General features: G+C 37.2%; 1 protein-coding gene across 1 annotated transcript; it reads left to right on the top strand.

The window, feature by feature from the left end:
* Positions 1 to 551: 551 nt before the first annotated feature.
* Positions 552 to 25,207, top strand: LOC127941999 (lissencephaly-1 homolog B-like). Its single transcript, XM_052537510.1, has 11 exons — positions 552 to 765; positions 5,571 to 5,822; positions 13,442 to 13,526; positions 13,621 to 13,695; positions 13,809 to 14,015; positions 16,745 to 16,913; positions 17,398 to 17,500; positions 17,709 to 17,937; positions 21,828 to 21,929; positions 23,045 to 23,201; positions 23,307 to 25,207. The coding sequence occupies exons 2-11, from the start codon at positions 5,791 to 5,793 to the stop codon at positions 23,378 to 23,380; spliced, it is 1,233 nt and encodes a 410-aa protein (XP_052393470.1). The 5' UTR covers positions 552 to 765; positions 5,571 to 5,790; the 3' UTR covers positions 23,381 to 25,207.
* The last annotated feature ends 798 nt before the right edge of the window (positions 25,208 to 26,005 follow it).

Below are 26,005 nucleotides of genomic sequence, written 5' to 3'. Positions count from 1 at the left end.
TTCCGAAGCAACATTTCTCATTTTCATTTAGTTTTCATCTAATGTTTGTATTTTATTTTATTTCAGCTTTATTTCATTTAATAATTTTTTTTTACTGCAACATATTGTACCCACGTTAACATTGATTAAAATAATTTATCTAACTAATAATGGTTCACGCAGAAATTTAATTAAAATGTATTAAGACAGTAGCCTAGCATTTCATTCACTGACCATTTGCACTAACACTATCCATCACAAGTGCAGTTCATTGCTTCACGCTATGCAATGTGGAATAATAGGCCTATGTAACTTAAGAGGATCACATAATTTGAATGATTTTACATTAGTAAAAAGTTAACTGTAGTAGCCTAGTCAGTTTTTTTCGATTATTTATTTATTTATTTACAAATAATCATACTTGGAGGACGAATTGTTAAAAACACGGGTATTCATAAATGCCAATATGAATCGAAACGTACCACCGTCAAAAAAAAAAAAGCTCATGAAATGCTGCTCGTCCTCAGTGTCAGGTGAAGGTTATGATGTAAGTGACCCACCGACTGCTGTGATCCTCAAGGCGGGCGCGCACCCGGCTGCACCGTGCGCGTGCCCGTCATCAGTGGACGGTTATGCGGTGCAGAAATCAAGGAGGAGAAACCGCGCTGGCTGAGCCGGAAAATCGGAAGTGACTTTCAAAAGAGACCTATCTCATTCGTTTTTACTTTTTTTTACTTTTTACCTGGCTGTGTCATCAGGCAGATGGGAAACCCTTCATATCAGAAGGTAAGGATAATGTATATTTGCCGCTAGCTGCGCTATAGTGAAAGTGAGTCGAGGAAAGTGTGTATGTGGCTGCGATATTTGCGCCGCCTGCCTGACAGACTCAAAATGGCGGATAGGCCGTTAGAGCAAAATAAGGATGGGAATATCAGAGAGCGATACAAACTAACGCCGGCAATGGCATAAGTTGCACAACGTTACATCCTCATCTGATTAAATTAAACCTGGCTCTTGCCTGACCTGGAATTTGTGACAGCCGGCCTTAAGGGATTTGACCCATACTAATGTTAGCTAGTTCATGTTAGCGTCCTCTCCGCACTAAACTCATTGGATAAGTAATAACAGCTGGTGTCATTTGTATGTAAGTGTATCAAAAGCTCTGTCGCACTACCGTGGCTTTATAAGGCCGTTAAAGTTGTACTTCAGTGGCTGGTGTATTTGGGTGTGCCTGTGATGGTTGAAGGCCGGAGATTCATCACGTAGATGCCGGTGTATAACTGTATGTTTCGCTACGGTTATGATAAAATGCAGTTTAGTTTGTCAACAAGGGCGTGTATGATATGTTGTGCTGTGTCAGCTAATCAATAGTCGAGCCGTTCATGATTATAATTAGCGAGGCAAATTGTCAACGTTGACTGTCAGGCAGCCCTCATGTTTTGATTCTGTCTTCAAGATGGAATGCTTTTTGAGTTTAAGATAAGTGCCGGTAAGCGATATTCTTGTTGTGAAGACATTAATAAATATGAGCAAAGCTCAGTTCTAGTGGGAAAAATATCACCAGCTCAAGAATCATGACATGTAGAGGCGTGAACTCTTGTCTTGTTCATTGGTAACATTATATATTTTGGCTCGCACGACGCCTCAGATTATTAGCTGTCATCACTCTCTCCTAACGCTACCACGTGGGCGTTGCCCTACTGTGGTTAATGATTATAATTTATCCTGCCTCATTAATTTTAGGCTGCTTGGCCTGAACTTGCCTTACATCTGACGTCATTCAGTGTGACATTGCAATCTAATTCTAATGTTTTTTTTATTTTTATTATTATTACACAACTGGCTCACAATTCTTGAGAATTTTTTGGAAATAAAACTGGTTAGCAATGAATTCTACATGTTATAAGGCCTTTTTGCATGAACACATCCTATATGTTTGTGATTATTGTAAACTAAGGCCTGTTCACACTAATACAAATGCTTAACGGTAAATCTGGTCTGATTTTTGGATGTGATTTGTCTGCTTAGACCAATGCAAGAAAAAAAAGAAATGGCATGAATTAATTAAAATGATGGATGCACCGATTCTTTCAATCAAAAGGGGGCAGAAAAACATGTCAGAAGGCAACTTGTATGTGGAGAAAATGTCTCGTGTAGATCTAGGGCTGTCAAAGTTCATACGAAAACGCATTGATGCAATTCCCAAATATAATTCTATTTGACCCTATGAATCACCCCCAGCTCAAGCCATGGTTGTCAGGTTCACGTTTTTTTATTTTCACCAAACTTTATTTGTAGCATGTGGCCCGTCCATTATTCACAAAGAGCTTTGTGCACTGTCCCTTCTAATAAAAATGTAGTGTCAGCTCTCAAATTCTAACAATAACATGCTCCGATTGATATATTCATGTTACTCACTAGTACTAATAAGAACATTACTAAATTATTTTCAAATGTTAATGTGAAACACAAACTGATTTCAAGATTGTGTATTAAAATTTACCTGGTTGTTATCAACACCATAGCTACATAAAATCTTTTTTGCAGCATTACAATATTCTTCTAGCAACTCTAATATTTATCATACTTTTATACAAGTATATAGCCAGTCCTCACTGTTTTTAGTGTATAGTGGAAATATATTGGGAGTAGGTGTTTCTGACAATGGGAGAGTCCTAGAAATGGTCTGAGACACACCCAACTTTATCACATCATAATTAAACAATCAAAATGTAACCGTGGTAAATGGTAATCCATTACGTCTGTTCAGCGTGATCTAGGTATGGACAATATGGGTATTTTAGTAGAATATTTAAAAGCATTATCCTTTATGAGTGCTTTATATAGCTGAGAGTATTGAAGTTCAAAAATACAAAAAAAAAAAATTACAATCTTAATTTTGTAGAATCAACTGTATTCACACTGCCCCACTTCATGCATTTTGTTGTTCTGTCACAGACAGCCTCATTCAATGAAAAATTTACAACTTTTCATATTTGACTGACTTCAGCAGCTACCAGACTTAATCCATTCAGCCGTACCAGGTGCACAAACGTGTTGTTGTTTCAGCGCTAGTGGTGTCCAACTCACACACTGGCAAGTAAAATCTGATAATTTATTAGCCAGTGGCTAATATTGGATATAATTTTGTTGCCTAGATTGAAGATTTAGTCACACATGCGGCTGCTGACTGACACACCTGCATTACCATAGGCATCCATTCATCTAAATCAGAAATAATACTTTTGAAAAAGGACAGGCTGAATGTTAATCCCACAATATCAGAAAAAAAGACGGGTGACAAAATTGCTTCTGCCCACTATCTATCATTTATGATTTAGGACATCTCTACCAAGGTATGTGAGAATGTTCCATTGCAGTGTAGAGGGATTCTCAAGGTGTATTATCTCCTCATTTGATACATCACATTTTTTGTGCCTAGGCATGGTTTTGAATAAATCATTATATCATAGAGCTAAAAGCATATAACAGTCTCAGAGTTGGTCTAGACACTTTACCTCCAGATCTGGCTTTCTGTTGAGTGGTGGTTATTGGAACCCTATTTGAAGCCATATGTTTTGTTCTGTTTTTTTTTTTGTTTTTTTTTATCCCAAATATGGCCAACATCCTGTCTTATACATTTGTTAGGTTGAAATTTGGATTGCAGTAGAAGATTGTGTTTATTAGGGGTTTCCATAGGATAGATTGGTATTTTAGAAAAATTAGCTATTGTTGAGTTTGGTTTTGTAGAAGGATTGTAAGTACAGCTTGTATTTCCTTTTGATTAAAATAAGTATACTGACCTTTGCTTTTTGTGTAATGCAGGGAAGTTAAGCTGACTTATTTCCCCTGCTTAGGACTTGAATAATAACTTTTTAAATATTTTTTTTGCACTGTGTATCACATTAAAATCAAAACATTGATGTGGCTTAATGTGTTTGTGTGAATGTGTGGTATGCTTCAAAGTGGATGAACGGAGCTCTGTTCTGAGCTACACATACTCCAAACACACATGGTATAAGGCTTGATAGGTTTTTTTTCTTTTCTCCCCAGAGTCCTCATAGTAGTTTGCTGTTTTTGACTGTTCCACATTAGTTCAGTTTGTCCACGGTTCAGTTGCAATGAGTACGCTCAGTGCTCAAAGCTTTATTTTCACACTCGCATTATTTTAAACATGATTTTTATATTTAATTATGTTAGGCAGGAGTGCATTTCAAACTATTGTGAGTTACATAAATGTGACTGTTCACCAATTTTTTTTAATTTTGAATATTTAATCACTTATGTAGTTCCAGATTCATGATACTTAAAAAAAAAAAATCTTTAACACACAAATGAAGATATTTTTATCAATAAAACTCGAGTCAATTTCTTTCAAGTTTGTCTATATTAATATGTCTTTATTAATAATGTAATCAGATTTGATATGAATATCCCACATTTCTGCCACAATATCATGGTGTAGTTAGTCTTCAGATTTCATGTAGGCTTTTATGCAACTAAACATTGATCAATGCACACACATAGAAGACATCAAATTGCCAAATGTTAAATGGAAGCTCATACTGGTTTGAAATGACATGAGGATGTGTTCAGTTTTCAGCCAAATAGAATTGAGGACGAATGTAAAGCAATTACTAAAGAATATTGAATATTCAGTGCAATACGAGTAATGATGATGATAATAATAAAAGCCAAAGTAAATGAAAGTTCATATACATTGTGATTTATAAAGAATATTCAGCTTGGGGTGAAATGAAAGATGTTTGGTTTAAAGAGAACTACTGTGATATCCTCAAAAGATATGTATTGGCAATATAGCATTGGCATAAAAAAAAAAAAAAAATCCCCATCCAGGTCTTAAACAGTTTTGATAATAAAAGCAAAAAGTCTTATGGCTTCCGAGTCTTGTAGCATTGAAGGGCTGTTGAAGTTAAAATTGTATTGTATTTTTGGATTCAACTGTATTAAACATATTTGATATTTTTTTTTCACACAAGTCCAAAACATAGCCACACGTCTGGATATTTTATATGCTCTCTGAAGGCCAGATTAGACATTTTTCACCTGCATCAAGCTATTTTAGTTTGCACTGCACAGATTAGAGTGGATATTTACAGGCTGTCAAAACCGACTGAAAGGATTACAAAGTCTTGTCTCAGTCCCCAACACCCCACTACTCGTCTGGACAACTGTTTAATTGGACCACCATCCCCTCAGGATTAGCAGAGGAGATTTACGCCACGCCACCTCCAGCACTTCCAGTCTGGTTGTCCTCGAGGGGCTGTGTGTTATTGTAGATGTTTGGGTTGGCCATGATGGTTTCTTGTGAGAACACATGCCCAGAATTCCAGTTTGATTTAATATAAGGTGGAGAGTGAGTAATAATTCTAATAGATAAATAATGTCTCTCTCTTTTATTGTGTTTGGAAAGCTTTTTTTGTCTGGCTAAAAGGTGTGTATTTTAGAGTGCATTTTAGACTTCATTCAGGTCAAGGTCAGAATTATTGCAGCTTCACATTTATCTTGTATGGACTGCTTTTGTTTCTTATTCTAATTAATCTCTTTTTTTCTCCTCCCAATTCTCCTAGATGGCAAGTGGATCAAATTGGTGTTAGTTCCAGTGGGTCATCAATTTTGTCTTGTGTGTCGCTGTGGACGAAGTCTCCAAGCTGCAAAAGTGACGTCAGTCTGCACAAAAGTGTGAGATCGCGTGTCTCATCCAACAATTTGTCCTGCTGAGGAGCTGCTCAGGACTGTTTGACAGCTCCATACTTGGGGCAGAGACAGCGCCCCCACTCTCCTGCCAAAATGGTGCTGTCACAGAGACAACGAGATGAACTGTGAGTCTGAATTCTCATGAACTCAAAATATACAGATCTGTATCAGTCACATTAATAGTCTACCATATTTGAAATTCTATCACTTAACACACTGTCCAGAAAACAAGTTACACAGGGTCAAAATTTTACTGTTTAGAGAAAAGCAACACCGATAAGTTGGATCTGAGTACAAAACACTTTCTTAAATTACATTCAGAACTTATGTAAAATACTGATAAATAAAAGTACATGTTTTTAAATAAAGCAAAACATTTAGTTCCCCTCAATCCTTTAAACTTGCCTGTATTCAGAACAGAACAGGAATGAAAAATGTAACTATACAACAAGCATAAATCATGGTTATATTCATAATTTTCATCAATTAACATTTACTATAAACACCAAGTTTAAACAAAAATTATTTAAAGAGAAACTGATATTTCCAGAGTGTTGGAAATAACTCTATACAAATAAGTGTGATCTCATCTACCTCTCTCATTCGGCATGAGTCCTAATGAGTTCACTTTTGTGCATGTTTTGCACACTTTGCATTTAATTGCATTATATAAGCAACTGTGGAATACAAGTTGCAGAATGTTTCAGATGATAAAAAAAAAAAGTGACTTATATTCCCGAAAAAGTGGTAATCCATATGCGATTAAATAATTTAATTACACCCTGAAACCTTGACAGCAATTGCATTTCAGTGCACTAATAAAGAGCATAACTGGCAGCATCCTGCGACAGCTAGTTAGCTTTAATATTTCATAAAGCCTCAAAACTAAGGACTGGAGGAGGGGTTCATAATTGCGTGACCATCCTTGTGTATTCTTCATGCTTCGCATAGCACAAGGGGTCTCTTGGTAATCTTGGATGCACCAGAAATCTGTGAATTTTCTCCTTTCACTTATTTAAAGAGGGACAGTGATGAAGAAGAAACTGTCAAGAGAAGTTATGATATAGATGAACGAGCAGTCTAATGTTTGATGAGCACTTGACGAGCCTTGTTTTGGAGGAGAGTTATAGGCCCTTTTCACAGTGACGTCAGCTAACTTCCGCTTTCCCGGAAAGCAGTGTATATGTACTTCTCTTATACCTTTACACTGGAGATTTTTCGGGAAAATATGAAAGGCATTAGTTAAGAGTTAAGACTAATAATGTTAATGCTTTAACTACGTGTATACTGTGTTTTTTCATATTGATTATTATGATTGATCAATCTTTTTTTTTGTGTGTTTTTATGTGATCTTTGAAAAAACAGCTATGACCTGCCTTTTATATTTACACACAATCTAGCATCTTTTTTTAACTAAATGCTTTTTATATAAACTTATTATATTTAATATTTATTTCTGAATTAGTCATGGTCATTTTTCAAATTGTCATATCGTCAGCCCGTGAGTTCGACGATACACGGTATTATCGTGCATGGGTGGAACAAGAGAGAGACTCTTAGTTCTTGTCATAGCATAACTATCTGGTGTCCAAGAGAGAACCTGTGGAATCACCAATAATCAAAAAAATATACTTTCAGACATACTGATAAACTAACGTTAAATATAAAAATACTGTTTTTTTAAACAGCTAGTTCATATATAGTCGGTCGCAACCAATATATTGTGCGTCTTGTGACAAATCTGCCGCATCTGCGCACAGAAGTTATCAGTCTAAATGTTCTGCAAGATCAGTCAACGGTGAAAATCAATGGTAGATTTCATTTAAACTTTAACACTAATATTGGACATAAACTAACACGTTAATATATAAAGTATTCAAAACAGGTAAGTTCATATATTTGGAGAAAAGTTCATACAGCTCTCCGGACCGTGCGGCCCATGACGAGCCTGACGCACCACCACAGAAACAAGAGATGCATTCTAACATAACTGGCATTAAACTCTGATAGTAAAGGGCTCATTTAAAATATTGCACATATGTGGGCTGTTCAGATTACTTGTTAAAGTGATTTACTATGCTGGTGGAAGTAAGAATATCCTGCTTTGTGTCAGAAAGGAAGTTGCGTGATGTCATGTGAAAAGGGCCTATTGCTGGAAGCTTGTACTGCTGCTGAAGCCTTTAAGCCAAAGCAGCATTACAAACATCAAAAGACTTAACCAGTTAAGGTCAATGATTGTGATTCAGCAGCTCACTTAATAATCACTATGCTGTAGTTAAATCATGCTTTATATTTTTGTAATGTGTATAATTTCTGCTCTAAACCAAATGACCTTGAGAAATCAATCACTCATTAATATGATGTTGTTGAAACAAAAAATAGTGCAAGTCAAGCGTAGCGTCCTGACCATTTAGAGATCGCACACAAGTGCAACAGCAGTGGAGTATCTGAACAGTACAGGATGAACAACAAATGTTGCTCATGTTTCCGATATGAACTCCAAGTCTTGCAAAATCGCTAGCCCTATGTCCCGTGGCTATTGTGTTTTCAAGTCAGGCTACCAAAATTATCACCGCCCTGCCCGACGACGACGGGCTATCTTGAATACTGACTAACCTGATTCACATTGTTCACTCGCTTGTAGGGGTGAAACGGATCTTAGTTGATCGTTTGCACTTGTTTGCAAAGTCTTGCTGATTTAAACATTCAAGCATTTTAAAACATTGTGTGCATTCAGCACATTCAAAGCACGTACAAAGAACAGACAAAAAGTGTACACAATTATTATTTATTTATTTATTTTTTGATTTGGGATTTGTTTTATGTAACATTTCAGTATCGCAAAGAAATATGCAGCTTTTTGTCTGAGAAATAATAAAATTACATTTCATTATAGTTTTTATTAAACATATAAATTGTATAGTGTCATCTGTATCATGAATTTTATTGCACTATGAGTTTAGTGAATCCCTATTCACCTTATTCCGCCCCGCCCACTTTTAATACTTCGCATTTCCGCATTTTGTCATCCGACTTCCGCTAAACCGATACGGCACGTCCGGTTACTAGTTTAGTAGTTGTACGATTGTTTATAGTTTGCTATAACTGTGGAGAAATGACAAAGAACGTTATTTTATAAATTGGGAGCACGATGAAAACGTCTTACGACGATCAAATGGTCTCAAATTGTCCCATCCATCGTCGCTGTTAACGTGGGTAATGTTAGACGATATGAAGAAGTGGCCAGAGTTAACCTATATATTTAACTGCCCTGTAAGGAGGAGTTGATGGAGCAGCAAGGAAAAATGATTTAAAAAAAAATGTACCGAGACTTACCAGTATTTACATAATGAGACAGTGGGTCGTGTACTGTTACACAGCGAGGGTTTTTTCGTCTTTTTAAAATTGAACGTGCAACCACCAGCCAGTCGAGCAGTCTAAACCTCTCAGCGTGGTGCTGGTTAGTTTTGTGTGTGTGTGTGTGATGTTAATATACACGAAGTTATAAATGTTTAAAAGTATAATAACATGTTTGATGACCATCATCAGACTAAGTATTTTGTCTAATAACTTAATTGTACAGTGGAGTAAGGTAAGTGAACGTTTATCAATTACACATTAGAAAAGGAGGAGGCTGGAACTTGGAAGTGAAAAACGCCTTATATCCAGGTATGCATAATTATTAGGCATATTTTCTTTTACAGATAAAACAAGCCAAAAAAAGATTATATATCACTTATAAAAGATTAAATGCAAAATTAATAGTTAAGATTGATGTGGTTTGGAATTGGTAAATTTTACCAAAAAATATGATCAGAAAATCAGCTTGCCTCTTAATTCTGCAGTGTATATGCAAAAGGTAAGGTAAAGGTAAGATTTGGTAGGTGTACGTCAAGTCTAATCAATAAGGTAAACGTCAAGTGTAATAATAATGAATGATTCTGAAATAAGACAACTGTGAAATCTTTGAAATGTATTTTAGGTTTGCCATGTTCTGTACAGGGCTGAGGGCCTTTAAGCTGCTCATCTGGGTTCCATCACAGCAAGTTACATGTGCCACAAAATCAGCAATTCTGTGCCAAGACTGTAGCTAGACTACAAACCTTTTATTTTAAGTGTATGCTTCCTAGTGTCAGATGAGTTTCAGGCAGGCGACCTGCTGCTTTCAACAAGATACTTGCAGCTTTGTAAATAAGCAGGAATGAGAATAATTAGGTTAAGGATAGGATATTAGGTAATTGGGGTGGGGTGTAGAGGGTGTGGGTGAAGAACTATATCAAATAAGTTGTTTTAAATCAGTTGTGTTAAACAAGAGACAGACTGTGATTTGTTTTTTAGAACATGGATAATTTAATATAAGTTGTATAAAATCACTTGTGATTTGCTGATCAGTGTTTGTTGTTTTCAGGAAGCAAGAGACACCTTCTACTGACCATCCTGTAAAATTTCAACATTTAATTTCCATATGTAATAAACCAAGATGGAATTAACTTGCAAACTTGACATGAGTTATTCCTTCAAATCAGAGATTAAAGATGAAAAAAAGATCAAATTAAGATAAATAAATAAAAACTATTTACAGCAGGTAATGTCAGGTGGCACTGTAAAGGTTCATAATAACTATTACAGCAGGTAACTTCTGGTGACTTTCAGCAAGATCAGGGGCATGCGGATCTGATCACCCTCACAGTTGTCCACTGCATCACTGGCGGTCATCGATACATCTGTGTGAATAATTAAACATTTTTACATTAGTACTTACAATATATCATGAAAATTAATATATTATGTGACCCGAACTTAGAACTGTGTGTGTGTGTGAGAGAGAGAGAGAGAGAGAGAGATGCATTCGAGACAAAACAGTATACACACTGTTAACTGTAGTGTTCAAACGTAGGTCAGTATCTGAATGAGAAATAAAGCTAGCTGGCCTGCTATCACCTGCAATCTCTGTAGCAGGAATAATGTGAGCTATTGTAATGTACCATAATATCTTGTACTACCCTAAATATTAAATAAATGGGTGGACAATGGTCATCATGGAACATTCGTTGTACCTTGTTAACTGCCTGTTACTGATCATAAATGTATTCATAGAACGGACTTCATAAATCTAACGTTAGGCGAGCAAACACACAGCTAGTTAAGGTTAGCTTACCCGAATCTGACAACCTTTTCATCCCCGGCGTGACCTCTTTAACGGGACTTCGTAGTCGAGCCATTTCTCGGGGTAAGGGTGTTCGTCAGTCGCCTTCCCGTCCATGAAATGGTACGAACACACATAAGAGCGCTTGGGTTGGCGCTTCAAATTTAGCGCCTTCATCCATTTCCTCAGGTGCTTCTCTTCTTTAGGTGCTGGGTGTAAATTGTAAAGTGCACCACAGCACTCCGACCGCGTCACAATGTGTTCGCTAAATCGTTGGCGCAATTATTTTTTAATACAATTGTTATGCAGCCCCTAACTGAGCATATATCATACTTCTGTTCGTTCTGCGTTCTGTTATCTAGCCAGCCACTAGCTTAGGTACGTTACATCCGGTCCCTCAGCCGGAAGTAAGATGACAAAACGAGCGCAATGGCGGCACCGTTGTTGCCATGGAAAATAAGGTGAATATGCTACTAGATTTTGCTGATCATACTGATTTGTCCACAGCAAAGTTCAGCTGATGTCTTTTTTATTCGAGCTAGTTAAATTCATTTTGGGCTACCTAAACCTGAAGATTGCCTTCCTGAAGGGCTACCAAGGATTTTGAGGCCTGGAACACTTATTTTTTAAGATTGATGTTGAGAAATGCATGTTGTTTTGCAATGTAGCAGATGCAAACCTGTTTTGGATGGTGCATTTAAAATCATTAAATTAATTTTATGGATGATGGATATTTTTCCCTGTCTGCTGCCTGTGACAAAATGACTGCAAAATGTTGTAATGCCATCGGACAGTCAGTGTTACAGTGTTTACACTCTTCAGAAAGCCAGCCTATGTATGGCTTACTTAGTTGTCTGTGTAGCTAAAATTGGTTTTGGAGAAAGTATTTTAACTGGAAAAAAACTCACCATTAAGAAACTTAATTTGGCTGTCTTTAAATTAATTCGGTGGCTGTTCTTTTAATTCAGTTTTTGCCTTATAGATAGATACTGGGCCGCTTATGTTCAAGTCAGTTTCCTTCAGAAAAGTCACTGTTAGTTGGACTAGTCTCGAAAGTGCTGCCATCACTGTCTAAATTTAGCCCATTGGCCAGCTCATGAATTATTCACCATTATCTGAATATTCGAAAGTCTCAATTACATAATGAAGCACAGGAAGAGAAAAGAAGAGGCCGTGTTTCAAGAGTTTTAGTGAAAGTGCTTAGTCCTCCATTTTGGCATTTGAGACTTTTTCCATCCTTAGTGGTGAGTGTCCATTACAACCAGGACACTGTGTTTTGGTTACTTCCCTGGTCCATTTTACCCCTTCAGTCTCCACCTTCATTAAGAGATGGAACTTTCTTACCGAGTTGTACTGCTGGAAGTGCACTTTTTATTAACATGTAGAACCCAAGTATTGCATCACCAAAAAATCCCTCAAAAACAAAAGAATGGCCTTGTTTACACTGCAGCTAAATACATTTGTCACTTCTCTTTTAATCAAGTTCTGTACACACAGTCAGCAGACAAGTTCTCTAAATGCTTCTACTATTATTTCAGATCTCACTCCTGGATTCCATTATATTAATGTAGCTGATTCCGTCCTGTATTTGAATTCCATTTCCATTCCCAAAACTTCTGTACAAGTCTTGATGTCCCTAACAAAATTAACATGGATCTGTAGTTATGTGACCTTCTACGTATTGACTTAATCTCTGTCACTGCTAATGTGATAAGTGTGATCTCATGATTTAACGTATATGCATTAAATCTAAATGGATTTGGGTGACGGTCACACACACTGGTTATGTTCCCATAGAGGAAGTTTCTAATAAGGCTTATTCCATGGTCTGTCTGAATACTCGATTCTGATTGGCTGGCGGGTATGCATTGAAATGGTTTAATGCACAGGTAGTTCCAAGTCAGTTTAATGACCATTCTGTATAAATGTGCTGCTTTGATGCACACAAACACACACATGACTCTCTCCATAGTCTTTGCTTTCACACAAACACAGAGAGAGGGAAAGAGAGAGTTTGGAGATCGCAGATCGCCCTGTCTACACACAGAAACATTCAGGAACACAGAGATTTGTTGTCAACACTGCCACGCAACTTAATAAAATGTCCTAGATATTGGATCACTACATTATATTCCTCAGCAACGATTTGGAAAAATCGCTGTATTTTAAGTACATAAACTTACAACTTAATTGTTTGTAGAGAGAGAGAGACACACATACAACTGTCATCTCTCTCTCTCTCTCTCTCTCTCCTTCTCCTTTTCCATCTCGTTCTCTCTCGATGCTATAATTTATTCAAATAAATGTGATCTTATCTCATTTCTTCTCTATAAGCAGGAAGCAGGCAGTATGCCAAAGCCTTATGAGCCATAACTGAGGAAAATAACCATAATTTTTACCCTTCTGGTCAAATATTGCACTGCAAGCATCAACCGCTTTAACTTGTCAATGCTGGCAAATGACTATGGTATAAGTGGTATAACGCACGGCTAGCTGTTCATTAAAATCTTTTAATGCACATGTAGCAGTGTATTATCCCTTACTTAACTGCATGATGCACATCTCTTTGTCTGATGAAATCTCCTCTTTTTCTTTCAGAAATCGAGCAATAGCAGATTATTTGCGCTCTAATGGCTATGAAGAAGCATATTCTGTCTTTAAGAAGGAGACCGAGATGGATATGGTAATAGCATATTTTCACACTACGCTTCAAAATTCAAAAAGACATTCCCATTTGGTGTATTAGTAGGTCTCATTCTTACTTGTATTTTCTTCAGAATGAAGAGTTGGATAAGAAGTATGCAGGCCTTTTGGAAAAAAAATGGACTTCAGTCATCAGATTACAAAAAAAGGTCAGTAAATAAATTTTCTGAATATTTTTATAAAAACAAAATATATCTGAAAAAATGGCACAGATGTGAAATTTCCAAGATAGGTAACCCCAGTTATTCCTGTATTTTGTAAGGTAATGGAGCTGGAGTCCAAATTAAATGAAGCTACGGCAGAGATCACTTTAGGAGGCCCCATGGGACAGAAACGAGACCCCAAAGAGTGGATCCCACGCCCGCCTGAGAAGTACGCCCTCAGCGGCCACAGAAGCCCTGTCACACGTGTCATCTTCCACCCTGTGTTCAGCCTCATGGTCTCCGCCTCAGAGGATGCCACTATAAAGGTATTTATTTATTGTTTATTCTGCATTATCAGATGTTTTGACTTAGGCTGTACAAGAATGTATTCATGTGCTTCATGGATATTATCTTGTGCCGTGTTTAAATTTTCAAATCCATATACTCTCATTCTTTTCTGCTGAGTCACTGACTATCTCCATGGAGAAATCGTGATGCTCTGGTTTCTCAGGGCAACGGTGCAGTGAGCAGTTCTCTGGACTCCAGGCAGTTGCAGTTATAAGCATTCTCAGCCTGCGTTTATATCAGATCTGCCTGCGTTTATATCAGATCTTTCTTTTGTGTTTCTTTTTACCTTTCACAAGAAAGACATGGATAGATCACAAATAAATATCACAGCTAGACTGCTCGAGACATTTTGTAACACCTTTTTTATATAGGTCTTATAACGCTCTCCTATATTCTTTGTCTAACCTTTTGCCAATATGCAGTTGTGGCAGAAGTGGTATAATCTTTTTGTGCCAGATTTTAAACCTGCTGTTGATCTTTGCTACTGTACGTTTATTGGTCTAGATTAGAGGTCTAGTATAAAATAGAGCTTGCAAAAATACAATTGTACTGGTTGTCCAAATGAGTCAATGTGTTAAAATTTGCCTCATGTAAATGATACTGTGCAGCTTTAGCTGTCTTTGGTGTTTTGGGGAAATCCAGCATGAGTGGTGCATTCATGAATGATGCAAAAACAATCGTGTGTGTGTGTGTGTGTGTGTGTGTGTGTGTCACTTGAGTTTCAGGTTGATTAGGGTAAATTAAAAATATTTAAATATTTATTTAAAGATCTTCCTAATATGGATCACTATAAATGAGCTATCTCTCTCTCTCTCTCTCTCTCTCTCCCTCTCTCTCTCCATTCATTCATTCAGATCATTTCAGTTATTGAACACTTATTATTCTAGTATGTAGTAGGGATGGGCGTTTTCCGCAAATATCACATTCGAATATTTAAGCTCACAAAAAACGAATATTCGAATATTTGTTTATTTAAATTAAGTTTAATGAGACAGATGTTATTTTTCAGCAACATTTATTGTTTCCGTCATTTTGAACAAGCATGAACATTACACATCGTGTTTTGTAGCTGAAAAGCTTTAACAATGCGTGCAAACAAACAAAAGTACAGATTTAAAGCAAAAACAAAAAAGTGAACGAAGAAAAAACTTAAAGCAGCCTGCAGCAATTAGGCTATTGTAAAACGTAGCCTACACTTAACTTTGAAACTTTTAAACTGTCTGCAAATTTTTTCTATTGTTTTACATGTTTTCGTTAAGAAATACGGGCATGTAAACATGATCGGGGGAAAGTCCGTTGACAATAAGGCCGGCCGCGGAGAAAACGCGCTCTGACTGCACAGACTCTGTCGGGGCTCACAAATAACGGTGTGCTAAGCGAATAAGTTTTGTGAAGCGCTTCGTGTTTTCGTTTTACCACTGAATGGGATCCTCATCTGGTGGAATACATGGCTCCAGCAAGAACTGTTCCCACTCGTCTCGGCTGGACTCTTTGTAATCATCGCTGAAGAACTGGCTCAGCCTTTTCCGACGAGTGAGCATTGCATCCTCTTCATCGTTGGCGGCGGCTGCATTCGCACCACTCGCATCAAGGAAAATGCTCTGATAATGTTCAAAAAAGTTTTTTTTTCTTAGTTCTCTCATGTTAATCATCGAGAAACCTGAGATGTTTTTGCCGAGGGTCTAGGGCAGATGCGAGAAGAGGAGTTTTCACTGCATTCTCAAAGTAGCAGTGTTTATTCTTTGTTTAAGAGATGCCGCAACAGTTTTCTTCAATTCGGTCACTTCTGTGATTCTCCACGGCATATTTGAAGTACTGTAGAAGACCACAGTTCTTAGGGGCCGTTCACATATCGCGTCTTTTGCGCGCTCAAGTTCGTTATTTCCAATGTAGGCGCGTGGTATGCGCGCTCATAATCCAGTCACAATACGTTTTTTCCAGGCACGTCCGCACCGCATCGAGTTAAAAACATCTAAACTTTTCAGAATGCCGCTAGCGCACCGCAGGTCATGTGACAAGAACTAAACAGAGAAAGCGCGTCATTGTTGCTTAGCAAAGGCAGATGTCTCAGGAGCACTTCTGCCCGTGCGCTTTTATTTGGAAAGGAGAAAGCGGTGCACCTAGTGTTTTCCACGCATTTTAGGCGCGATATGTGAACAGCCCCTTATTCATTAATTAATTATTTTTTGCTTGCATGCATCTTCAAATATGCCGTGGAGAATCACAGAAAGTGACCAAATTAGGTTTTATTGTGAACTCTTTTTTTTTTTTTTTTTTTTTTTTTTTTTTTTTTTTTTTTTTTGAAATTCAAATATAATTTCTATTTATCGAATAATTAGAGCAGAACGAATATTTGAATGTTCGACTATCCGTGCACACCCCTAGTATGTAGTATATAATTTATGATATATTCTTATTTGATAAGCATACATATTTAAAGTGTATAAAATGTATCATTATTATTATTGTTGTTGTTGTTATTGGCTCTGGGTTTTATCCAGAATTTCATTGGTGTAGTTTCTGAAAATTATTCTTTAAAAATCAATGCTTTTGATTCTGAAAAATTAATTGTGTGCTGTTTGGAAAGTACCAGAACACTCAAATGTTTTACTTAAGCTACACAATCTGAAAGTGTGCAACTTTTTTGTATTATTTTGAATCACTTTGAAGCAAGTGTGTAAGTATGTTGCGTTATGTTGTTCTGCAGGTTTGGGACTACGAGGCTGGGGATTTCGAGCGCACCCTGAAGGGTCACACTGACTCAGTGCAGGACATTTCCTTTGATCAGACTGGAAAACTGCTGGCTTCTTGTTCTGCAGATATGACCATCAAACTCTGGGACTTCCAGGGCTTTGAGTGCATCAGGACCATGCACGGTACATATTTCCTGCATTTGCTACCACAATATTACCATTATTCTACTGCTAAAAGAACTTCCTTAAATGGCCTTTGACCCAACATGTACTACAGCCACTTCCAATATAGGATTAAAACTTTCTGGGATCCTTATTAGTGAACTGGAAAATCCTCTTTCTGGACGCTGAGACTCAGACAGGACCTCTTGATCCGGGGGGGAGGGGGGGTTTAAAGGTTTGTTTGGGTCAGGATTAACCAGGCTGACAGCTTTAATCTTTCTTTCAAGTACAAAAGGTGCCTCTTTTAATCATATGCCATAAGTCCTGTTGTTGACATCGGTCAGTAAATGACCTTAGGTATTTCAAATGAAGATTCAGGTTAATTAATAAAAAATAATTTTGACATTGGATGGTTATGCCACAAGAGGTCAGAAGTCGAGTTGCTTGAGACTAACAGTAACTAAGCGTTTCCTCCAAATCTCATTCGTCTTCCTCCCATCCTCAGGACATGATCATAATGTGTCGTCAGTTGCCATTATGCCCAACGGTGATCACATAGTGTCTGCTTCCAGGGATAAGACCATTAAAATGTGGGAGGTGGCCACAGGGTGAGTAATACTTAAGTGCATTATGTGGGCCTATTGTGTTCTGAATATTGTATTCTTCAAGGATATCAATAAATCACGTGTTGCTGTGAATGTCTTGTAGTTTTTTTTTGTGTTATTGCTTCAAAACAATTACATAATTTGTAGTTTTTTTGCAAAGCAATACAAAACATTCTATGTGTCAGTCTTTAATGATTCTCTCTTGCTTCAGTTACTGTGTGAAGACGTTCACGGGTCACAGGGAGTGGGTGCGTATGGTCCGGCCAAATCAAGATGGTACACTGTTGGCCAGCTGCTCTAATGACCAGACGGTGCGTGTGTGGGTGGTGGCCAACAAGGAGTGCAAGGCAGAGCTGCGGGAGCACGAGCACGTGGTGGAGTGCATTTCCTGGGCCCCTGAGAGCGCACACCCCACCATATCTGAGGCTACAGGTTCTGAGGTACATTGTGTTAAACTTCCTAAGGCTGCCCAAGACAACATATTTTTCTAGTCAACTAACTGATCACACACTTATTTTATATCTGTGAGGCAAGTTGCCTATATCAGGGTTTCCGCGGGTCCTCAAGTCTTAAATTTCTTTTACATTTTAAAAGTCTTAAATGGAGCAAGAAATCTTAATTATGATTTCAAGTAGGGCTGGTCCAAATATCAGTTTTTGAGCTTCGTAGTGAGGGGGCTGAACACATTCTTCTCTCTATTAAAGGCAGGAATCTCTCTGTGTGTATGTGTTTGTCTGTCTGTTTGCCTTTTTAATGTCGAGAATAGGGTTGTGACGGTGAGGAAATTTTCCCACCGGTTAAATCAGCGTGTGACAACACTGATAATACTGGGCGTTTCCTTGCTTTCCTTTGCTTTTAAATAACTTGCAAAAGCGGCGTGTGCATTTTACTTTCACTTTCAAATAGTGGCATTTTCAGCGTAAAGCAATTGTTTGTTTTAGTTCATTTGAATATTCCCTCTTTTCCTCACTTTCCTTCACTTTTAAATGGCTTAAAAGCACCATGCGCAATTTACTTTTAGCAGCAATTATATATAATCAAATAAATAAGAAACATAGAACATGTATTAGCAAAATGAATAAGAAAGTTTTTAGGCATTGCATACACCTTGATGTTAGGGGTGTTCTCTAATCAGCGGTTAATTCCATCAGGTGCGTGATTTCATATAGTTTAGTTTTTCTATGCTACCAAAATTACCATTGTGAAGAATGTCATGAATATGACACAAAAATGTAATCTACATTTACATTTAGCTGACGCTTTTATCCAAAACGACTTACAATTGCTATAGATGTCAGAGGTCGCATGCCTCTGGAGCAACTAGAGGTTAAGTGTCTTGCTCAGGGACACATTGGTGTCAACCAGTGGATTCGAACCCAGGTCTCTCCAACCAATGAAATGCGTCTTATCCACTGCAAGTTATATAATTATGAAAAACAGTAAACAAGTTTCACCCAAATTTAATTTGTCTTTTAATTTATGAAATTTAAACACATTTTTGGTAAATAAAGGGGATTTGCTATTGAAATTAAAACATGGAAGAAATATTGTGATTTTTATTTCTTTAAAAAATTGTTTTATAAAAAAAATTCAACAGTAGTAGCAGTATCACATACATTTTACTAAATAATAGTAATATTTCCAGCACAATGCCTTTATGTAAAAATTTACTTTTAGGCCTAATGAATATGAATATGACACAAAAATGTAATCAACATTTAATCGTCATTGTCACATCAAATTTAAGGACATAAAAAGATTTGAAGGCCTCTTATTATAGTTTCAAGATGTCTTAAAACTTTAGGACGGAAAGACAAGAATCATGATATGGCTGAGTGTGAGGTTTAAACTTCATAAGAGCATGGTTTCAAATAAACAAACATAATGTCAAAATGCAGCGCGGGTGTTTTTATAAGAAAATATCTCTGAAGGAAAGTACCTGCCATTAGTCATGGATAAGATAATTAGCTGTAAATTCATAATTAGCTGTGAATCATTCATTCAGTCAATTTGTTCAAACAGCTGATTCATTCAGGAATGAAGCAAGGGACTTTTCAAGTCAAAGATTCTTTCAAAAAATTTTATATAGTTTGTATGTAGGCTATTGAATAAAGCATAGAAATCCCTTTCATTTCCAAAAAAAATCTAACCAATTGACCTCGAAATTTACTCTGGACTCTGTTCCCCGTAACCCCCCCCATTTCCAGCCCAGGCTAGTGTAACAAAACACATGGTTACATTTTTATGGTTTAAAGCCTGAGATGTGACGGCCATGATCATTAAATGTTTTTTTTTTGTTTTTTTTTAAGACCTGTTTCTGAACTGCAAATCATGCTGAGCTTCCCTGATTATATTGTATTTTATTTTATTTTGTTAAAATTAAAAAGTCTTCAATTTAAGCTTTATAATCCTGCAGAAACTCTCATACGTTAAGTTGTGACTTGCATGAATTTTGTGCGGCACCGAGACCTAGACAACAGATAGCCCATCCTGTTTGTTTTCTCTATTTTACAGAAGCACACCATCTTGTTGATATTATAGTGTGTGTATTATTATGGTATGGACAAATAAAAGTAGAGCCTTGACCATGAGGAATGATGTATTACTTTTAATTGTATGAGCAAAAATGGAGTATTTTGTTTCCACTGTTATCAAGAAAAAATGCCAGTGATAGTGCTGACTCCTTCATGTCATGCAGTAGCAAGCTAAACCCTTATTTACACTGCACATGTCTGTAGCGCATTATCCTCTGAAATGGCCACCGGAGCTGATCGCGGCAACTCTGATCAGTTTTTGTGTTTTTACCAGTCGTGCCAAACTGCGGTACTCTTCAGAAGCGGCTCACCATGCTGCTTTGCTAAAGATAGGTAACTAGTCTATTTTTGACGGACGTCATGTCCAAGCCGCCAGTGTTGGGCAAGCTACTTGGAAAATGTAGTGAGCTAAGCTACCAGTTACTCTACAGTAAATGAAGCTTCACTACACTGAAGCTACCCCCCTGGGAAATGTAGCAAGCTAAGCTACATCAACAGTAGCTTGCTACATCTAAGCTACTTTTAAAATTACATTTTTATGTTGAACACGTTTTATTACAAGTCAATGCTATCTCAGTGCTCAAAACTGTCAGTCAAACAGATAGGCACGTGTAATTGTTTAGTTTAATAGTTTTTGTGTTCCTTATCAATTTGGCAACAAAAACAATCCAAATACATGTAATTAACAATGTGCGCACAAGTAAGTGTATGCACCTGTTGCATGGGCATGCTTAATATTCTGTAGGCCTTTGCAGAACAAAATGCAAGACATCCAAACAGTGCAAAAAATTTTTAAGAAATATATTGGTAAATATATTTTCCTTTCGTAAGGGGGACACTGATAATTTTTACAAGCAGCATCTGAAAACATATTTTCTCTCTGTTATATCAGTCAGTGTCATGTACTTGTCGAGGTATGGCCACGGCGACTCACTCCTCGGGATTAACTGTTCTCCGACCTCATCCTATGCCATCATTTCATCAAATAATTTTTTGCGTGACTGGCCAAGGAGTGGTACCATCCGGAGCAGAAGGTGGCGGTAATGCATCATAAAGATGGTTGGTTGCTATCCACTGTAAACACGAACAAGATGAAGTAGCGTCGTCGCGTCACTACTGATCCAGGATCAGCTATCTTAGCAGTTGTATTTCCCGATTTGAGTTTGAGCTTCAGAAATGCTTGCGAAAATGTAGCTTGTGTGGAAGCTACCGCGCTACTTGGTAAAAAAAAAAAGAGCTTCGCTACTGAAAAGCTATTTGATTCAGAAAGCAGCGAAGCTACAACCAAGCTACTGAGAAATATAGTTAAACTAGTAGCTTCGCTGCTTGTAGCTGCTTACTGCCCAACACTGCAAGCCGCACAGTTAAAATACAAAATAAAAATTCTGTCCAGACTAAAACACAGCTTCCATTCTTTTATCCTTGTCGTTCATAACTAGACTTTTAAGTTGAATAACTTTGATTATACTGTTGGCTACAGCACAACAAAGCAGGATTTTCATTTATCTAGAGTAATATTAGAGCAAACGGCCGTGTAAATTTAATACTACTTTAATTCTTCAGTTTGAAATATGCCATATTTGAGGTCAATGAATGATAATTACCCCAAGGACCAGCCATTAGCTATTGTTTTTTCATAGACAAGGACGTTTTTTTTTTCTTTGACTAACAAACTATTAGTGGGGCAGCCCTAGAGTTTTTCTTCTTTTTTTTCCCCTTTTCTGCATCCATGATCCTCTAGAACGATATATATTGTTGTCTTATAATAATTTGTCCTGTTTAAACCCTTCTTGCAGAACAAGAAAAGTGGAAAGCCTGGGCCATTCCTGTTATCTGGGTCCAGAGACAAGACCATTAAAATGTGGGACATAAGTACTGGCATGTGCCTTATGACACTGGTGAGTTAAGCTGTAGTTTAGTTTAGGCAGCTTGATTGTATCTTACACACTGCCTGTATTCAGAATAAAAAAAAGTAATGGTTACTGCACTGAGCAATTTTTTTTTTTTTTTTTTTTTTTTACTATAAGTTTACCACAAAACCTAATCATGATAAGAATTAAAATTAAGATACAAAGTCATAATTCTGAGATAAAATGTAAATATTGACACAAGTTAATTAAAAATGTGCAAAGATCACACAGAAGCCACTTTCTGTTGGTCAACACAGTGACTTGAACCTGTTGCGAAATCTGCATGGGAAATTTGTGTGATTTCCTGATGGAGGATTCTTATTGAAATATGACTGCACTTGTCATATTAATGAGCTAATTTCAATTTGACAATCTTTTTGAGATACAAAGTCATACCTGACATGTTAGAATGTTTTGTTTCAAAATGCCTTTGTGATAATTATTACTTTTTATGTTTTTTTCTCATAATTGGTAATCGGTTCAGCTTATTTTGTTATTACAAAATAATTTAATCTCATGTCATAATGACTTAACAAAGCACAGCTTTTTTTATTTGTGGTGGAAATAGGCTACCCATACATTTATTCAATGATCAATATTTTCAAACAGCAGTATGTTGTATTGTCACATTATGTTGAATGCAGAGTTCATGATCTCTGGAAACAAATATGTTATATTTTTAATCTTATTTTGTTTATATAAGGAGTCAATAACAGTCTAATTAAATGAGTTAAAGAGGAGACATTTAAAGTAGCTGATTCCTACTGCATTATTTCTCATGCTGTTAATGGAAAGTTGCATTGCATTGTGGGATGCATTTCCCATTAGAATGTTTTTATATAATTTTATATTGCACATTTGGTAAAATGTATTCACGGTATATAGAAATTTTGCGTTGGAATACTCAAGTCTTATTTTGAAGATGGCTACTGTGTGTATATCGTACTGTATCACTGCTCTATTTGATTTGATTGATTGGTGAAATAGAAGCAAACCACTTTTGCAAATACACATTGATGTGATTGTCCCCTTTTATTAAATCTACTGAATCACATTTGCAAATTCTGAGCTCGTATTCATCTTTTCCTTCTCTCGTCTCTCAGGTCGGTCATGATAACTGGGTGCGTGGATTGCTGTTCCATCCTGGTGGGAGATTTGTAGTGAGCTGCGCTGATGACAAGACCCTTCGTATCTGGGACTATAAGAACAAGCGCTGCATGAAGACCCTGAGTGCCCATGAACACTTTGTTACCTCTCTGGGTAAGCCAAGCAGATGTTGTTGCATGGAAATTCTTGAAACGAAATAGTGACATTTGTTCTCATTACACTGTCGAATCAATGAAATATTCATCCTTTCTTCCACAGATTTCCACAAGACTTCTCCTTATGTGGTGACAGGAAGTGTAGATCAAACGGTTAAAGTGTGGGAATGTCGCTGATCGCCATAGGATCCGCCTCTTCCCACTTTGGCAACTCCCACACCTGCTCTTCAGGATGCACTCATTGCTATGGTTACCACCTCATCCAGCTCTCTTCTAATAACTATTGTCCTTTTATGTAAATTACTCTGGATGTAGTTTGAGCTTATTAAATGTTACACAAGACACTCACAAGGAAAAAAAAGAAATAAGTAAAATGTAATACAAGTATTCTTGCATGGTTAATCCAAACCTCGTATACTGTAAATTTTTGCTTCTCCTCATCTAAAGTATGGTAGGGATGCAGAGCACAGGTGTTGCTCTCGCCTCAAGCGTTTATGAACAGAAGGCAGAATGATGCTGTTTGGGGAATTCAGGATACAGGGCTCTCAAAACCGTTCGGTTGGACATTTACGTTTTCTGTCTTGATGATTGTCACATTCTGCTTTAAAAAAAGAAAGACTTTTAAACATTTAAACTGACTGAAGACGAACAGCTTGACTTGTCTGTTCTGGGGGTCTGTAATGTAATTTAACCATATAACGCCTGGATGCTTAGTTCTCTCGTTCTCGTCACTTTAAGAAGCGTTAACCACTTCAGTTCACGTTAGTGAACCATTCTCATCCACAGCTCATCCATAAAGTCAGTTTCCATTCTAAAAACCAATTTGAGACCCTTTGACGTAATTTTGGCAAATCTACATGCGATCCCCAGAAAACACAATACACAAAAGGATTGCTTTTAAAAGGACATGGATCGGTAAAGTGCACTTGTCCCTGGAAACATAGGGTTTACATTTTGTTTCTCTTTCTCTTTTTTTTTTTTTTTGTTTACAAAGGATATAATTCTGACACTTTCACATACTTTATTTACTGATAGAGAGCAAGTGAAGTGCCATTTTCTTCATTCTCAATTGCACACATCCACCATTTTCAGGGCTGCATTCAACTTTTGGGACAAGGCACTCCACACAAATGCAGCTACATCTCATCCAGTCTGATTTAGTACTTCTGCTACTCCCAGATTTCACTCTGACTGCCACATTCTGCCTCCCTATTCTCAACAACGAGAAATACCCTGCGTCACTGTTATAGCGCTTTCATTGCTTAGTCATTCTGCTGCTTGCTTGCACCATTTGCTGCCTGTCTGCGTGTTTATGAAGACTTCAGGAGACATTGCCCATACAGGCCTTTTGGCGTACTCTGTGGTACTGCTCCGTGACCTTGTGCAGATGAGCTATCTAGTCAGTCTCTCTTGATTCAGGGAGGTTTTCAGCATTGCAGAGGAAGCCACTTTCCTGGACCTTGTGGAGTCTGTGGATGACACCTCCACCGTAGATCGACGTGCAATATCTATAAGCTGCTCTGTGTGTTAACTATAAAGGTGTGCATGTGTTTTCCACGAACACATTTATAGGAAGATGGCCTCCTGATCAGAATAATGAGGCCGACAAACGGAGCGAGTTTGAAAATTTCTCCACTGGCTGCCGTACAAGGCAACAATTAGTAACTTAAAAGACTACATCAGTGGTGAGTAGTTTGCTGTGCTTGCTGGTCCAGCAGTCATGTATGCCCAACCACTGCCATCCCAAAGCTTTGTATGTAGAATCTTTGGATGTGTGTGTGGACGTCACTTCCTGTCTGTGAGCACACAGCAGACTGATTCCAGCTATTCGCGTTCTCTGCCTTGTTAATGTACTGAGAATCCCTAATATCGAGGACCTCATTCTGCTTTTTGTGGTCTCACTGTTGACACATACTCGTGCGCTCACATAAGTAACTGTCCACCAGTATATCTTGATGTCATTGTTTGCAACATAATTAAAATAATAAAATATCTGTAAATATACATCAGTCCACCTGTTGTTGTTTTTTTTTTCATCTACAAAATATATATATTTTTTTCTTTTTTTTTTGTAGGAATAATACATTTCATCCAGAATAGGTGTTGTCAATATGATGGCCATTACCCTGAGGGTATTCAGTATTGTTCAACAACAGTTGTGAAAAGTGACTACAAATAATATAAATAAATGTAATATTCCAAATATCAATTATTTTCATTATTTTGCAGTGTACGCAGGATAATATAGTACTATATACATGGTTTCTTAAAATGCACTTGGCTCTATTATTATTATTATTATTATTATTATTAAAGGATCGTCTTGTAGGCTTATTCTGAACACTGATCTTGTGTCATGTCAGCCTTTGGTGTGATCTGCATCAGTGACTTTGTTCTGACCTTGCACATCTAATGGTTCCATGCCTGAGAAACTTCAACAGGCTGGCACCAAAACCACAGTTTCCATGGAAACCCTTGGATGATGCATCATGGTCAATATGTCTTTTTCACTCTAGCTTCGGTTTATTTATTTTGCTCCTAGAGACAATACAATGCAATACAAGCCAACAATCGAAGACAAAACTATCAAAGAATTTTCATTGCATTTTTCTGCCACTGGTGCATTTATAGACATCATTCGGCAATCAAGAAACTACTTATAAACTTGTAATGTTCCGAAGAGAGGAACCATTTATGTAAGAGAAAATTACCTGTTTTTATTTGTTTAAGACCTGTTAACATTCCCAGTGTTGAGGATATTAGGGACAATAGTGTTTTCAGACATTTAGACACCAGCCAGTG

The sequence above is a fragment of the Carassius gibelio genome, chromosome A21 (genome assembly GCF_023724105.1).
Source record: "Carassius gibelio isolate Cgi1373 ecotype wild population from Czech Republic chromosome A21, carGib1.2-hapl.c, whole genome shotgun sequence".
Classification (NCBI taxonomy): Eukaryota; Metazoa; Chordata; class Actinopteri; order Cypriniformes; family Cyprinidae; genus Carassius; species Carassius gibelio.
Note: the sequence above shows the minus strand (reverse complement) of the source record. Positions and strands in the feature narration are given on the sequence as shown.